Source organism: Lathamus discolor, chromosome 2, assembly GCF_037157495.1.
Source record: "Lathamus discolor isolate bLatDis1 chromosome 2, bLatDis1.hap1, whole genome shotgun sequence".
NCBI lineage: Eukaryota > Metazoa > Chordata > Aves > Psittaciformes > Psittacidae > Lathamus > Lathamus discolor.
The window spans coordinates 43,161,904-43,180,918 of NC_088885.1; the positions used below are offsets into that span (position 1 = coordinate 43,161,904).

A 19,015-nucleotide genomic window follows, 5' to 3' on the forward strand; every position below is an offset into this window, starting at 1 on the left:
TTAAAATAAAGGCTTCAGATGAACTACTCCAAGACATAAGGGCTACCAGTGTGAGTGACAGCGGCAAGCTGAGGCCATTTCATTGTCAGGAGCGTGACATTTATTGCCCCGACACCTGTACAATAAAATTAAGTTTACTTCAGAACTTATTCCAGTTGAAATCCAAACTTAACAGTCAAAAGTGCCTTGAGAGGTTGTGTTAAGGACAACAATTATTGTCAGGGAGGTTTTTTCCCCTCAACAGTTTGAAAAATAAGCCACATTTTACACATTACTCATGTGATAAACTATATCTACGGATTTCCAACAGAAGAGAAAAAAATAAAGTCAAGCCTCTCCTCTTCCAAATGAATTTGGCAATTAGCATTTATTTTAGAAGTATTTTTGGGTACAGTGATGAAGCATATGATACTGTTACAGCTGTGACATCAGTATAATAATATGGATATATTTATTCAAAAGAACATACCAGCCCTGTGGGGCAGAGTTCAAGAACACCTAAAATAGCATTTGCTTGGTCACTGGATGCTGGTGGAACTTGTGACAACTCCACAACTGTGTTGGTATTTACATTGATTAAAAATTACTACTTGGATTAATATTTTGATCTCCACAGTCAGCACCTGTCCGTATCTGGTTTCCTTTCATATACTTTCTACACCTTCCCTAAGAGCCCATTGCAATCCTCCTTTTTCAGAGCTGCATGAGTCTTCTTAAAGGAAATTTTAAATCATAGAATCAGAGCATGGTTTGGGTTGGAAGGAGACATTACTGCTCTCAAGTAAATACCTTAGTATTAGTTGTTGAGCATGGTCCATGCAGTGGGTCTGTAATCTATAGTATCAGTAGTTGTTCATGTGCTTTTTTGAAAGCAACTCTAATTCTGAACATAATTTTATGCAGAAAAATTGACTGCATCAATACAATGTTGTCCTCAGTTTAAAAATGAAAAAAAACCACAATAAGGTAATGGGGAAATGTAAATGTAATACCCTACATTTTATTTACAGCTGGTAGATTTTAATTTGAGTTAAACACATGTTAATTAAAACACATTTCACCAGCTACTTATAAAATTAAGCACCATTTTGTTTGATGTTGGTAGAAGCAGGAAATTTGGAGTGATGTCTACTGCTACAGCTGTTTGCAGTCCTTATATAACAATCTCACCAGATGTGAGATTGATGTATCTGCATTTTGTCCTCTCCTGTGAATTGTGAATTGCAAGTGATCAAACAGGCAAAAACATAATGACAGGATGATTGGACAAGTTTAGCATGAAGGGAATTGTTGAAAGCATTCATAAATCACTGCACAACCACACACAGAGTGAAGGAAAATTTATTGTAATGTCACAGATACACAAAACCATTTATATCTACAATGAATTTCAAATACAAGAGTATTAATTGTAGAAAAGTCTTTGCCATATCTTAACCAATAGTCTTTTGAAAGATGTAATACTATCAACCACACAAAACTAGGTGTGTTTTATAAAAGCTAGGTGTGACAAACAAAGCAATGTGAGAACAAACATAATTTTCCACAAATTTATTCTTGTTATTAAATTATCCTCATATAAATGAGCTTTGCTGTGAAATACAGATGCTAGAAGGAGTAATCATCTATTTACATGTAGACATATTGCAAAATGAGTGTGTTGGTAGAAGTTGCTAGAACATCATCCATACTTTGCTTTTTCTGTCGCTAGAGCCAATCTGCGAATGTTTGCTATGCAACCAGCTGCTGCCTCCTGCAGAGTTTCATCTGTAGAGCCTACCATAGGCAGTAGGAGCTAGCAAAAATACAAAAGAGACACAGCATAAGCAAAACTAATAGGTGTGCTACTATCTAAATAATATTCAAATCATATGTAGAACAACGGCATGAATTTACCCCCATACATAATAAAATACTAAAATTCATATTAATGTCACTATTATATATGTATGTATACTTTTGTGTATATATATATAATGTACACTTTTATAAACATATATGTATCAATGTACACATAGTGCACAATGCTTTATACTTTATCCTATTTATACCTGTCAATTGATATTTTCATGTCCGCTTTTCTGTTTACTGCATCATGCCTGTCTATTGGTTGTGACTTGGCTTTTTTCTTGTAAGTAGAAATTGCATTTGCTTTATTTGAAATCATGGATTTTCCCCCAAGGAATACAAGTATATTTGTACATGCTCAAGAGTTTTAATAAATAAAGCCATGCTTTTTTTACTTTTTGGCCTTGATCATGAAACTGGATCCATGTGAATGGACCCTCATGTCACATTGACTGCAGTAGGTTTCTTTATTGTCACAGCAAACCACTCACATTAAAGTGCTTGGAAGGATACAGATTTGGGTATATCAGTCCTACACATTTGCACATAAAAGTAAAAAGCAAAAGCTCAAGAAAGGTTCCAAACTTTTGGAGCTGATTCAGCTTTTCAGTCATGTGGTCTAGTCCTTTACTCTGGAAGTAATTCAATTTTTTTCAGTGGAAATTCCCTTGGAGTAAGGTACTGCTCAACACAAGTATGACATAAGACATGCCCTGATGATAAAACGTTTTTACATATCAGAAAACCATTAATAATGCTTTTGGATCTCACTTGTTCAGTGTGTTGTAAGTCAGTGATGCAACTGCAAATGCAATATATGTTGGAAAACAGAAGACTCTTGCTTAGCTTAAATCAGCTCCATGCAACCCTTGGATCTCTGAAAATCTGCCAAGCTGAATGTGTGTTCAGGTATCTTGAAGCTCAGACAGCTCTAATTAAAACCTATATTTTCAGTCTGCAATACTTCAGATTCTGTGTATACCCAAACAATATTGAGTCAAACCACAGAGAAATCTGTTATCACTCAACTCTGGTGCATATTTTTCATACAGCTAAAATATTACACAAAATTATGAACTGCTAAATATAAAAGCATAAATTGAATGCAGACACCAAATACATATGCTACCTTTTTCTAACCTTCCAGCAATCGTGAGGCAGGGGCCACAGCTGCACACATATGGCATTTGCTTAGAGAGATCAAAGCATTTTATACTTGAGGAAGTATTTGTGTTAGTCAAATGTACAAAACAAGCATCTTGCCAGTCACCTTTCACCCTCTGACCCCTACATGTAACTTTTAAGACTGCTTGTGATAGGCCTGAAATATGTCAGAGGAGTATTATGTAAATTAAGCATCAACTATAAATTCTTCTAGCAATTGTTCTTCCTATAATTTCCATTACTGTAATCCAGTATGTGGTTCTCAGCAACCTGATATAGTTGAAGGTGTCCCTGCTCGCTGCAGGAGGGTTGGACTAGATGACATTTATAGGTCCCTTACAACCCCAACTGTTCTACGATTCCATGATTTTGTGTCTATGTACAAGTATCTAGATAAGAACTCTGAAAGTATGAACACTCCTGAAAGGATATGTCAGAGTTAAAACAACATGAGAAGAAATATATGAGAAAACTTTATGTTCTTTATTTGCATGGAAAAGCTGGGCTAGGGTCAGCAACCAGAGAAGTCAGTGGAAGCAAGACTTCAACTAACTTCAAATGGAAGTAAGACCAAGGAGCTCGTCTCTGCCTAGTGATAAAGCTGCTCTACAAAGCACAAAAGCCAGAATGCAGGTCTTATTAGATGTTTAACTTCTCTTTTTTTTTATATTTTGCTTAAGAAATACTGCTGGATGATGATCTTTCTTCCTTGCTATTTCCCACCAGCTGATTTCTCATCAGCTTAGACTATAAAGTGCTTCTTTGGGTGCCTCACAACTTTCTTGTATAACTTACAGAATAAAACTGGTAGAGATACTTCACATCCCTGACTCAAAACCTAAAATATGTATGCACATACTGTTCATACAGTGGTTTTGGTAAAGCCATAGGTTTCAAATTTGGGGGCAAAGAAACTATATGTTTTATGTGATTATTCACTGCATCTTCGCAGACCTAATGCAAGGCTTTTTCAGTGTACTGAGCATGGAAGTCAAACTTTCATAATAATTTCAGCATAGGACCTGCTATCAACGCATAAGAGTGGAAGTTCATTGCAAAAATAATGGTTTGAAGATACATTATCTATCAGAAATACAGCAAAACCCAAAGATAGACCTTTGCCTTAATAATGACTACATGTTAGATAGGACTTAATTTAAAGCTATTAATTTCTTCTTTCAGCCACCACTTCCTTCTAGGCTCAGAAGACTTAGGAAAATAGGTATTTTTTTTGTTTCTTTCTGTACAGAGCTCAACATTAAGCAACAACAATGCGTCTAGGGGAGTGTCTGTGCTTTTTGTTGCAGATGTATTTTGGAAAATCAGTGTTAAATATTAAAAAAGAACATACATGACACTGGCTCAAATAACTAAATAGATGCTTGAAGACACAGAGGTACTAATGCAACCAATGCAAACAGCAATTTTTAGAAAGGTATCAAATACTGATTGTTCTTCTGAGTTCAGGAGATCAAGGATCAGTTGCTCTCTAATTTGTTTTTCTTCTAAATCGCTTGCCAGAGGTAACATCTGTAAGAACTGCCACATCATACAAAATCCTCTACTACACTGTGTCTCAGGATTTGCACAATATGCACAGTATGACTTCAAAGAAATATTCTTGGAAACACAGTTCAATACAGTAGCTGCCTCTAAGGACTGAGGATATACAGCAACATTTGTCAGTTAACCTACTCCTTTTGTGCTAACAAAAAGACAGCTGAAGAGAAGATTATTGAGAATGCAAAATATTTCAATATAAGTAGGTAATTCCATATGTAAGAACGTAACTTTGAAGATTTCTATATAAATCCTGCCTTAAATGAAATAAAATTTTATTCTTTTTGTATCTAACAAGATACAATTCTTCCACTTCCTGACTGCCACTCCCTGACCCTTTCATGGGTTCAGTTCAATTTACTGGCAATTTGGGTCGTACAATTCAGATATGGAAATGTATAGATGGTATACACAGCCTATACCTACATATTAGAAATATTTGACAAGTCCAAGAAATCTTTCTTTTTTTTTATTCCAATGTGCCAGTACAATATAACATGCCCTTTTTCTTGATGCAATGCCCTTGAACTTCAGGTATCTCTTCCTTTTACTGTTCAGGTATTGTTTTCTGACACATGTAAATGTTAACAGATGTGAGAGCAGTAAAAAGCATGTGGTACAAATGCTTCTTTCTGGCACATATGAGGCATTTTCCATAGACAGAGAAAGCATTTGCAGCACTATGTAGCCTTCATTTTCTGTTGGCAGGTATCTATATTCTAAGGCAAGAGTCCAAAATTTTTTGCACAGTTAGCACGTCATACCAGCAAATAAGCACAAATACAAGCTGTTTGGAGAACGTACAGAGCATATGTAGCATTTCTGGGTTCCAAAAGCAAGAGCAATGCACAGCCAAATCACTTAAATATTCAGAACAATTAAGATTTTGCTATTACTATCCCAGCTTTAAAATAGCACAGAACTGTGATACTATATTAGGATTGCACAATCATAGAATAATTCAGAAGGGAAGAGGTCTCAGAAGGTCTCTAGTCCAATGTCATGCTCAAAGCAGAATCAGCTATGAGGTTAGACCAGGTTGCTCAGAGTTTTATTCAGCCTCACCTTGAAAACCTCCAAGGATGAAGATGGCACAATGTCTTTGGGCAACCTATTGCAATGTTTGACTGTCCTCACAGAGAAAAAGGCTTTCCTTGCACACAGTTACTATTATTTCAGTTTATACCTATTGTCGCTCATCTTCTTCCCATGCATCACTGCAAAAAGCTCAGCTCCAACTTTTTCATGACTGATCTCCTTGCCCTTCAGCCTCCTTGAGCTCCCAGAGCCCTTCAGCAACTTTCCTTGTCACTAGCGTCCAGGTAGAATACAATCCATTAACTACTTCATTCTCAGCTGGATCATCCAAACGGTTTTAATCCATTTGATTGTTCACACATCTAGACTATACAACATTGTAACTTGGGTCAAAGTATGCTGTGGGAAACAGTTTTGAAAACCTTGCTAAAACCAAAGTAGATGACATCTGCTGCTCTCCTCTCATCTACAGACTTAGACATATGGAGGGCGACCGGTTACTGTTTCAAATCATCTCCTTCTTGTGCCCAGAAATGTGTTCCAGGGCGACTCCCTCCCTAATTTACCCAGATGCTGACCAGTCTGTAGTGCCCCAGACTGGGAGGAGGAATTGCTGCTCTGAAGAGACTATTTGCAAACTCTTACTGTTGGGTCTTACACTCTCTGTCATGCCAAAGGTGTAACAAAATCAGAAAGTCTTTTGTTTCTCAGGACAGCAGTAAAAGGTAAGGAGATAAGCTGTAATATTTTCTTGCATAGTCATGTATCTTGAATGATGCCATCTCCCACTGTCTGGAAGAACAGCTCCCTTCCACGTAGTATCATTACCATCACAAAATAACCAATTGAAAATGTTATTTCAAACAAGATAACACAAACATCGACATAAGAACTTGTAAAAGTGTCATTTCAAAATGGTGTGGATCCCTGGATGAGTAAGAAGATTAATAAAAATGGGCTCATAATTTTCTTTTCTAACAAGATATTTTTCTAAATTTTTTCACTTCTACAAAAGAAGTAGTGCAAGGGGATTTGAAAGCAGAAAAAATGTAGACAACCAACAAACCCTTACTCTGACGAAATCTCAGGTGGTAGAGATGCTTCATGTACTGGTTACAATAATTTGTAAGTACCCATTTTCTTTTAGACAGAGTCATTGCAGCTTCCAGACTCAGAGGGGGGAAGCAGGAAACATAAGAAGTGATGTTTTCCGACAGAATAGAGTTTTGCACATATTAATCTTTAAACAGAAGGTTAGTCATGTGATATATCTTCAACAAGTTTTCCAAAACAGTGGAAAGTGTTAAACAATCCTGCTGGAAAGGGATTCCCTTGCTCATACAAAACAGATAAAACATCAGCCTATTCAATACTCCCGAGTTCTGTGAACACGAAAGCAAATAATGAATAAAGAATAACTATAAAAAATATTTAATGCCCTTATTTATGGCTTCTTTAGGTCTTGTGACCTATAAAACAAATTTTATTTGATTTTTTCTAATCAGAAGGAAATACGGACAAACTCTTTTGACAAGATTCATATCTATACTGGGAAGCTAGTCAGAGTTCACACAGAGCTTAAAATTCCTGGAAATAAAGGCATTTATTTCAATACAACATCTTGTAGATTGACATAGCATTTCCAGTTGGTGGTAGGACTTGCTATTTTTTTTTTTAATTTAGCTTTAGTATCTGACTTCTTTTGCATGCAATATTTCCTAAAGGATGCTAACTTTCTAACACTGTGATTTTCTAATTGTGCAACACTTCTTTTCCAAAAAAGACATTTTTCACATGCTTTTTATAAATCTAACCTAAAAGAAAAAAATACTTTAAATAAAAGCATATGGGAGAAGCTTATCCAAGAAAGTATCAGTCTAGATCCAGCCAGCATTTTCTAACTTTCAACACCATATTGCATACTGGAAAATATTAAAGCACCTAGTTTGAGTGTTATGTTACACATATTCCTATTCTCATAAAATTAAATTATAAAGAATAAAACACACTCCACAATAAAAGCATAATGAAGGTTAAGCTAAGTCACTGTTTCTCAAGTAAAATTCAGGCCAGTTTCCTGATTTCCTCTCTCAGCTGAGTGAAAGGGTAAGGCAACATGTACCACGCAACAGCCTCCTAAGAAGATGCTCATCTAAGTTCTGGGCATTTTCTGTTAATTTTCTCAGGCGGCACAAAGAGCATAGATTTTGGATATAAAGTCCTGTATGTCAGGGAACGCTCTGACCTATCAGACATACAAAATTCAGTACTAAGAAAATCCAGTAAAGGCAAAAGATGGGCAGGGCCTCTCACTGTGTGAGTGGCCACTCACTCACTGTGCTGATTCCCTCTTGTATAAGGTCTCTCCTCTCTGGGAATGAAGTCAGAGAAACCCCTGGTGTAGCCTAGTTCACTCACTGTGCATGTAAAGAGGAGGGAGCTGAATCTTGCTGTCTGGGGTGGAGGAGATCCCAGAAGATTGAACCTGGCTTCTTTTCCTTTCCTCTCTTATTTCTTTCTTCTTCTCTCTCCCATGAAACACATCTCCATTCTGGCAGCCATGGAAAAAAGGATAACAACTTTTGGAGCCACTCAAGCGCGGCTTGGGGCACGAGGAGGTACAAAGGATGCAGCTTGTGCTAAGATACACCTGATTATGGTGATGACGAGCAGGCTGTCCAGGAGCTGTCTCTGATCCTTCCCTTCCTCCCTCAGAAAACCAGTGGAAGAGCATAGTGGCAGGCAAACCTGTGCTCTTCCTGCAAACAGGTGCAGAACACATTAGGATGAGAAGAAACTTGACTGCAGTTTGCTGTGCACTTCCAGATATTAAACCATCTCACCTATTGCAAGACAGGCGACTTGCTCTCAGCAAGTTGTTACTTTTTCGTATGTGATGAGACAGCTGTTGGTAAGCTGAATCCCACAAAATGCTGGGAAACAAGAGACAGAAGAGTAGGGCTTCATAGTGAAATATTCTGAACATATGATTAGTGGTACCTTACCATGAGATATTTACTATTTCTTTAGAATATGCAGCTTTGATGAACCTAAACTGATTTTATGCCATGATAGATTTGAAGTTTAAAATATGCCCCTTCTATGCAAAGACATAATAAATGGGCAAAGAACTCTGAATAACAAGGAGAAATTTAACAGAATTCTAAATGATTAAATATAAAATAGTATAAAAAATGTAAACTTGCAGGCCACTTTAAAATACAGTAAGTTTAAAGGTTATCCCATCTCAATGCTTTACTTATAGGACTTTAGGGGATATTTGTAGCATTTTCAGATGTAAATCTAACTAAATATAAAATACCATACAAAGATAATGTAGCTAAATGAAGCTCGTAATCAAAAGTATTTCTAATCTTTAAAAGGTACAGTTATACGTAACCAGTTGGAGTCCTTAAAGTTCAAATCTGCATTCAGCTGTAAGATGTTCGGTATGATATTAAGAAAGAATCCAACCATCATGAACATTCCGATGTGCAAAAAGTCTTATGGGATATGAAATTCATCCCACAAAAAGCAATAGGCAGATCTGATAATCCAGAAGTGATGAAGACCAGAGTGTTACAGCATATTTTTATTTGAACCACTTTCTCTATTTTATTTTTATTTCATTGTAGTTTTCAAAAGAAGATTAGCATATAAAAGGGTTTTGGTGGGATAGAGAGAATAAAGAACTTTTTGTAATGTCAATGGAATGACATTTGAATAAAGATTTTTTCAATTCACTGTAAATTAATTTTATTAGGATTAAAACAGGAGCCTGCTTACTTACTGCGTAGTGGACATTCAAAGCAGTAAATGTGTCATGTATGTTGCTTTCCTTTCACAATTTGTTTTGACCCAATAACATGTCGGGGACTATCCTTCCCTTACATTGCTACTAGCCTGTTCAATCTTTCTTCTTTGTGTTTCTATCTCCTTTTTCACCCTTTGTTTTATTTCAATTTTACAGAGGCATGGCTTTTACCTTGCCTTTCATTTTTTTACTGAGAGGTACTGTAGGAAATCAATAAAGAATTTCTAATTCTGTTTTGTTTTTCCAAATTTATTAATGTTACTATCAATTTGAATACTATCATTTTGTCTATCTCTTACAGTCATATAAAGATTATACAGAAGTTAAGAAGGGGCAGTTGCAAACAAACTATCAGCAGCAATTCAGAGGAAAACAAGGAGGTTTAAGCTGTCCATTCACATACTGAAGGGTTCTGCTTGATGTCTCAACAATACCATGAAAACAGTATGCTTTTTTCTCTGGTTTGTCTGATATTCCTGAAGTGCGCTATAAGTAGTCTGTCTTTGAAGAGAACACTGAACTGCAGCAAAGAGACACCATGGTTACCGGACTAGTGACAAATTTTGCAATGTTCATCTCAAGTTGCTTCTTACCCCTAGAACAGGGTACAAAATCTGCCTGTAGTGGTATGTTAAAAGTATGTTAGATCTACTGGTATGCATGAACTGACTTCAGATTCTCTTCTGTATTCGATCCAAGTGCTGATTTTGATCTTTAAAGTTAATACAGCTTTAGGTCCAATGGTCCAACTGTCTGTCTTTCTGCCTACATCTGATCACTTATAAACAAAACCAGTGGGGTGCTTTTGCTAGTAAACATTACATATCAAAATCTACAGATAGAAGCAGGATGTTCTCACTGTAGATCTATACACTAGCATTTATTTCAAATAAGGAGTCAGGGTATTTTAAAGCTGGTTGTTGGTTTGGTGTTTTTTGTGGCGTGCAAGAAGACTGATCTATAATCTCTTGATTTTAGATTTGTGGGTGGCAACAGTGCATATATTTACATAAACTGAAAGATGAGTGAGTGGTATTGTTCACCTTATAATCTGTTTTTAGACTAGGAAATGTACTAGAAAATGTTCAATTAGAACATAGTATAAACAAATGTATAGACAGTACGAACACAGCTCAGCTTTATTCATACAAATATGAATATCTGAATGTGATGAAGCAAGAAATAAGCGGGGGTTGTTCATGGGCAAAGATCTGTGTATAACCCACACATTAATTCATATTTGTTATTTGCTTAGATTTAAATGCATGATATCAGAGAATTAAATATGTGATATCAGAAAGAAGGGAAAGCAACAATGGACATGGAGTGGAAGTTACTTTTCAAGACTGTCAAACTGCTTGGTTCTTAATAGAGAAAAACATAAGAAATTATTTTATACTGATGAGTTAACTTCCTATAATTGACCCAAATATCTGAGTCATTTGAGCATTTCTTCATGAACAGAGTCTGATACAAGGGTCATAAAGTATATTTACTAGTAACGGAAATTTATGTGCTTTTCTAAAGTCTGCGTTGTGGAAAAACATTATCACATACACTTACTGTGACAGAGAAATGGTTTGGGTTTTGGTGATTAAAACATGTGGGGTGGCTTGAACTAGTACTCCATTCAGGTCATAGTCATCCAAAGCATTTGTGATTTGCATGGAGTTCTCTGTAGAGGAGTTAGATTTTTTACTTTTTTTTTTTTTTTAATAAGCACAACATGTCCACATAACCACTCAAGGACTCACTCTGGCCACAACCTGCTCGAATGGCTGCTGGATTTTGGGAGCTTTGTGAGATCAGAGATTCCTAAAGACACTGTGTAGCCTACAAGCAAGTAATAATAATACCTGCCTGCCTGACTTGTCTATGCCAGGCAGGAAATACTGGAGGCCTTCACCTGCTTCCTTATTAACTAATAGAAGTGAAATTTAAAAATTTCCTCTGATTAAAGTCTGTTCCTCACCTTTTTTATTGAGCAATTGCTCAACTTCAATTCCAAGCTTCAAGTTTTTGGAATGTTTTTGGCTTATTCGTTTGCAGTGCTTTTTTAGCTTTATAAAAACAAGGTTATAGCTGTGCTTGGGCAAGTGGAGGTTGTAGCACATGTATAAAAGCTCTGAAACTGGTTAAAGCATGTGGGGGAAGATGTGAAAATCAATTTCCTAAACCCATGCAGCTCTGCTTTAATATAGAAACAAAAATATCATGTGGGCTTCTAGCTGAATGCTACCACTGCAAAAGGTAAAAAGAACCATGATTAATACTCAAAACATAGAATATTAAATAATAAACATGAATAACATGGAGGTTACCTTGTATCTCAGGTAGGATGAAATAGTTGGAAAGGTTGGTTAACTAGCTACTCAAAATATTATTTCACAACAATGGACATTCTTGGGTGAGTACGCCACCTAATTATAACACTACCACCTAATTATAACAATATGTGGAAGCTGGTGTAAGATAAAGCACTACTCCTACACAGGAATGTACGCTCTTTTTCATCAGCTCCCAAGTCAAAGAGGCTACTTTTTCAGGAAAACAGTGCATCACATGCTTGAGTCATGACGCAATTAAAGAACTTAACATCCTTTCCTTTGTGCAGAATATTGGCATTTGTCAAAGAGTGTTTTCTCAAAATACAGGTCCCTTATACGTATTTGTGATGCTAAAGAATTAAAGAGGGTAGCAGCTTTCCCCCCAACTGCCCAGGAAGTCAACACAAATATAAAGGCAAGTAACTCCTACATTCAACTGCAACTTTTATGAGAATTTCTGGACTATGATAAAAAGAGCAGAAAGATTGATCAGTAGCAAACCCAAGATCAAAGTCAGGGATTCAGGGTGTCCCTAGCTGTGTTACATTGTTCTATCCAAATTATTCGTGAGGACTTTATTGCCTCACCCAAATACATAGACATCTTTTCAGTTCTAACAGTTACTGGCAGTCCCCTTACATCTGCTGCGCATGTAGTGCGCGGTACTGCACAGTGTAGTAAATCCAATTTTTTTCACAAAAGGTAAAACCTTTGCATTGAGTTATGATGTCCTTGCACAGGAGATTTGACCTCCATGGGTCAGCATCATGAATTGCAGTTTGCAATTGGCTATCATCCCTACTACCATGAACAGCTTTATCATCAGCAAAGTTTGCAACCTCACTCTTCACTACCCTTCATATTATCATTTATGGAATACTTAATGGAAAATTAGCTGCAAAACTTGATCCTAATTCCTACACTATGATTCCTCATTTTAAATCGGTTATTTATCCTTCTTAGGACTTCACCTACTTACAGCATAGCAGTTTAAGAGATTTTGTTGAAAAGTGCTCTTGAGTGCTCTTTTAAAATCCAGGCATGGTCAATTCCACACTTCCAAATAGCAATAGGATTATTGCACATGAGCAGACTACACAAATAATGAAAAGACAAAATACTTTGAGAGGCAAAAGACTGATAAAATATTCTTTGTACAGTGAATGTCCAGGAAATCCAGTACAAAAGTATGACATACCTTCTTTAGATACATACACACTCCGTTAGCCTACAATGCCTCTGCAGTCCAGCAAGTGCCTCTCTTTGGAATCCTGCAATGGAGCTAATCGAGTCTAATAGCTGTTGGATTTATGCAGATTGCACAGATATAATGTGCAGAGATAAAAAGAGCAAATTCAGGACAGAATATTCACCAGCCTCATGCCGCCTGGCAGCCTTGTCAGGTCTTTAGACTTTATGCTGAAGTACAGAACACTGACCAGGAACATTAAAACTAGAACCCATCCCATAATGTACACATTACAAATGGACTTTTCCTTAGCATCTTTACCTTGAAAGTGACAGCAATAAGATGTGCCATATTACTTAAAAGGCCATATTACTTAAAAGACACCACAGAGTGCTCTTTGAAATGGCGACATAAAAGAGATTACAATGACTAGGGCTTGAAGCCAATTTGAACTGGTGATTAATTCCACAGGAAGAAGGAAAAAAATTTTTTATAGATGGCAACAATGAATACATAATTCAGTACATTAAGGACTTCTGAGTGACAATTCAGCCTCTATTTACACATCTGTATACATATGCATGTGCATGTGTGCATATATATATATGCATATTGTTCTTGATATTTCTCATGTTCAGCTGCTTTGAATAGCTCCTTCCATAGATGGAACCTATTTTTGATCAGCTGCATGCCAAAAATAATTACCTGGCATTCTGCCCTTTTCATTAAGCCAAATATCTCTCAATTAAGAAAACTAATTTTAATATCTGACAATTTAGCTAAAATACTATTCCATAAAGATAACAATATTTTAACATTCTGCTTTCTTATTATTGTCAAATTAGAAAGAAACATTTCACATAGTCACAGGGATAAGACTGGTGCAGGGAGCTAAACAATTGCGTGTTTCTGTGGTTTGGAAATAGTGCCAAGTCGGAAGGAAAAGACATTCTCTGCATTTTCTAAAGCAAGATAAATACAGAAAAGAAATATAGATGAAAGATGGAACTGCTATCTATGGACTCTGCCAGATTCCTTGGCTTTTTGGCACACCTACTGAAGCTGGCAGACTTAGCCAGTAGCAATCTTTTCCATTAAAAGGAGCAGCATATATTTCTGTTAAACACACTTTGTTTGTGCATTTCTAAGCTTCAAAAATGTCTGTGCAAATTTTTTTTTTTAATGATTCCTTCTGTGCAGTTGGCTGCAATTGCACTTATTTGAAGCGGCTCATTTATCACTGAGAGCTGCAGGCCACAGCTACTGTTAAGCAGCTCCAACAAACCTACAGCTTAGTGGGACAAGCTTCTTTTTATAAGACTAAAAGATGTTTAAAATGTGCCAAGAGGAGCTTTATGCCAGCCTCTAGGTTTGTTATACAAACGTTACTAAATTAGAGGTCTTCTGAAGCACAGTATTTGGGCAAAGATAAGCTGATCTCCTTTAGGCTGCTGTTTTTTCCCATCCAGAATCAGCCAGATTTTAACAGAACACTTGCTACGTATCATAAACTTTAGTAACGTGAAATTTTGAAAAAATTTAAAATCTGAGGCTTAATCTACACTGAAGCCAAACTTCATTACCTTTGGCAACTGTGCAAAAGCAACATGTTTTACATGTAAGTATGCCTACTTTATGAATGGTGAAATGTTGCTTATTATGAAGGTAAAGGCTTACTGGTTTCTACTTTCTGGAACTGAAACTGTAAGGAAGATGTTCACACCTGGCAGTTGCGAACACAATAGAAATTGCACTGGTGTAACATTGTCACTTTTCATGAATCCTTCTGACAAAATATGCCAGTATTGGACTTATTTCATGGAACATTTTATATCTGAAATTTTAAAGTATGACGTGATCAATATATTTGTGGGTGAAGGGATTGGGCATACTTCCTGCAGACAACAGGCATGCAGAAATTTTGCCATCTAGTGCCCTCTTTCTTGACATCCAAGAACTGTAACAACTGATTTACAAAAAGCAACAGGCATCAGCTTGGAGCATGTGCCAAATGCTGTATCTACAGCCTGAACTATGGAACCTGAATAGAGCCAACCATGGCAGCTAACAAGTGGGTTCTTCTAAACTTAAAATACAAATATGAAAATGTAAATATGCAAATACATACCATTGTACCTGATGATATTATTGTAGAGACATTACACAAAATATTTTGGAATGATTTATAAGAATCTTATCTTAAACCTTACTTCGTAATGTAAAACCCTATATTCTGCATTCATTATTCTCACCAAAGGCCTCCCACAAAAAACAACCAACCTCAGCCAAATACTCCTAAAGAGTAGGCGTCAATACTTCTGTATTTTATATTCTAAAATCTATATATATACATGGTTTGTGGCAAAAAGGTTAAAGGTTTTTTAGAATTTGTTTAGTAGAAAAAGCTAGCAATTGTCATCTATTTGTAATTCACATCTATTTATTTCAAAAATATGGTCTCATGAAAGTCTTTTCACCTAAAACAGTTAGCCAAAACTTTTTATGACTTTAACAAACAATGACCAATATTCTGTAAGCTCTGCACAATAAAATACACAACATACATTTTTAATACAGTCATTATAACAAAGTGTAAAAGAACACACTAAATGTTAAATCTACATTTCACAATAATTTTCATAAATCATGGTTAAACCAACTGGTTTTATATCTTAGATTAGGAGGAATGGAAGAGCCTACATGTGATTAACCTTTCTACCACTAAGAAAAGAACTCAAAAAACCATGGACACCTATTACGAATTAACCATAGAATTCAGAAAACCTTATATCCTTCATTGTCCCCTCCCCCCAGAAAAAAAAAAAAAAACAGGCAAAACAGGGACTGAAAAAAACCTCATGCATCTCTTGACACTATAGTCTGATGAGAAGACAGGAACAAATCTGATGGATTAGCATCCCCAGTGAAGTTCCTATAAACTACAACTGATATTCTAGAAGACATCTATTAATATTTCATAACATTAAGAAAATGGAGCACTTTGATGTTGTGCAAATAATTCAATAAAGCAGACCACAAAGTAAGGCTAAAGATCAATTTTATGCACTGGTAGGTTGGATGGACACTTTCAATATTAAAAAAGTCAGAAAGTGAATGGAAAATCTGATCTTCTGTATTCCATATATGTCCTGTAATCATTAAGTTAATGCTTCCTCAAGCCCCAAAATAATTCTGTATGTATAATGGAATAAAAATGTGAGAAAATGGACTTGTCCATAGCGCACCACAGCAATACTGCCTTTAAACAACTTGTTTAGATACTAAAAGCAGCTCAAAACAATGCAGAGCTCAACAGAGGCTAATTTACTCTGACTGTAGTCTTCAGCAGACATACACACGCAAAAACTGCCAACAGCACCAGTTATGGTTCCCATATGGTATAAAATCCTTAAAAGCCCAGGTGACTGGTACTATCCAGTGGTCCTTGGTTTTCACAATAAACTTACAGTCAGTGTTTGGTGTTTATGTTTTACTTACTATAATTGAGTTTTAGCTATGAATTAACAGTAATTGTATCTTGGTTTGCTTGAGCTATGAAATATGATCAATAATACAGGTATTTTATTTTTTTACTCTACCATTCTATTCTATTCATGTTTATTCACCTCTGCCTTGTTGCATGCTACATTTAATTCAAAGTTTTCTGGAGTGCTCTTCCTCTATAAGTATACATCTGTCTCAGCAAAGCGAGCTACCTATCTGTGATCAATGGCTTTATGTATCATCACATTACACAAAATTAAATGAATACATAGAAAAAAAATAATACCTTTACTTTTTATTATTCAATTAATCCAGAATCTGAGCACAAATTTTAAGTCAGAACATCAAGAAATCTTCATATGAGATACTGGAAAGATTTAATAAATGTTTTAGAATAGTTATGTACCATCTGAACAGGTACTTGCAAATACATTGTTTCATTGGCAAGCAGAAAAAGCGTTTTTTAGTTTCATTGTTTGCAATCAAAGACACTGATATTCTTTTTGTAGACCTTAATCCATTTGTGTCTACATTAATTCAAAAGTATTTACCACTTTCTCAGCCAGTGAAAAACTTCAGTTTTGAAGGAGTGTCTGTCTGTAACGAATCCTATCTCTGCTCAACCTCCATTGTGGAGAAGCAATATTTAATTTTAAAGGCAGTACAAAAAGAGTCAATGAGTTGCTTTCTTAAAATTTTCCTCTCTAAAACAATAAAATGCTTAAATAAATTTGTGGCTACTTTTAAATCATGAATTATTCTTACAAAAATGAGCTCAAACTCATCTGACATCTCTAAAGTGTATTTGTCTCCTGACAAAAAAAAAAAAAAAAAATAAAAATCAACTTATATCACAAGGTCTAAATTCACTGGTGATTTACATTAACAATATTACCTAATTCTAACTCCTGTGTATGAAAGCCACCCTTATAGCATGCGAACGTTTAACCTGGGGAACAGTTTCCAAAAAGACATGGAAGTCAAAGTAGAAAGCTGGCCTAATACAAACTTTGAGGGCAATACTGTGGTCAAACAGAATGATGAAAATCTCTGATGTTCAAACAGAGCTTATACAGAAACAGGGAAGTTATTTTACCTGTTTTAAGTATTCATACAGATATTACTGTAATACCAAATTCTGTTCTGAAGTGTGTTAAAATTCAGTTCAAAAGGGAAGTTCAAAAATAAAAAATCAGAACTGACATACAAATATAATTAAAGAATTTAAAAGATTTCCATCAGAGGTTACATTTATTTAACTAATTAAAAAGATTACAATGTGACAAGTATTTCATCTTACTCAATAAGAATGTGTATGAGAGTAGCAGCAATATAGGGCTTTCCAGTTTACCAAGCAACAGCATCATGCATGTAATTGCATAAGATAAAGCTAGATAAACCTTAGGCTACAAATAAGGCGCAAATGTTTTCATGGGGAAGTTATTTAACTACTGGAACAAGTTATGATGGCTCTATTGGATTTTCCATTGCTGGAATTTTTTAAGTAAAGAGTCCGTGTTTTTCTAAAAGATATACTCTATTCCAAACAGAAATAAATTGAAGCAATGTCTCTGGTTTGTATGAGCAAGGCTAGTCAGACTAGATCATTAAAATGACCCCTTCTACTATTATAATATATGTACCTACGATTATTTATCACAAGAATAGTGTCCAGTGTACCTGACTAAAATCTTAGTTAGGCTTTTCAAATATTGGTGCATTACTTTTCTTCCAGCCTTACAACTTCCATTCTACAGCAAGCTCGTTGAAAATCAACATTCAGAAGGATATTAATTTAAATTCAGCTATCTGAAAGCTAGCTGTTTAGTCTGAGATAGTCACCCAGATCCTTTCTCTACTCAGTGGAGAAAACCAGGCAGTTTCATAAGTCTGTTCCTTGCAGATATCTTGGGCATCTATCTTCATCTAGGACAAGCCTGCAGGTCCTTTTTCTCTTTTCATTAACTACAGAAGGTGTTGCAGACTACTTTAAACTCCATACCTAAAAGTGGCCAAACTTAGATGAAAGGAATACATCCTTAATACTCCAAAGATCTTTTTTTGAATCCCTGGATTCAAAGTTAGTTAGATTCACTAATTTATAACATCTGGCTCCATTAGATTATGTTTGAAGTGTGCTTCAGTTACTGCTGGGCAGAGTGTTTCATCACCATCATAGAATCATAGAATAGTTGGTGTTGGAAAGGACCTCGAGATCATCTAGTTCCAACCCCCCTGCCATGAGCAGGGACACCTCACACTAAACCATCCCACCCAAGGCTTCGTCCAGCCTGGCCTTGAACGCTGCCGGGGAAGGAGCACTCACACCATCCCTGGGCAACCGATTCCAGTGCCTCACCACCTTAACAGGAAAGAACTTCCTCCTTATATCCAATCTAAACTTCCCCTGTTTAAGTTTTAACCCGTTACCCCTTGTCCTGTCACTACAGTCCCTGACGAAGAGTCCCTCCCCAGCATCCCCATACTTCAGATACTGGAAGGCTGCTATGAGGTCCCCATGCAGCCTTCTCTTCTCCAGGCTGAACAGCCCCAGCTTTCTCAGCCTATCTT

The 19,015-nt window shown here is 36.1% G+C and overlaps 1 protein-coding gene across 1 annotated transcript in view; it reads right to left on the reverse strand.

Annotated features, from left to right (window-relative positions):
* Positions 1-1,431: 1,431 nt before the first annotated feature.
* Positions 1,432-19,015, reverse strand: part of ODAD2 (outer dynein arm docking complex subunit 2) — an 88,716-nt gene continuing 71,132 nt past the window's right edge. Inside the window, 1 exon segment of the mRNA XM_065669252.1 lies at positions 1,432-1,795. Within this exon segment, the coding sequence (XP_065525324.1) occupies positions 1,682-1,795 (114 nt within the window). The 3' untranslated portion in view covers positions 1,432-1,681.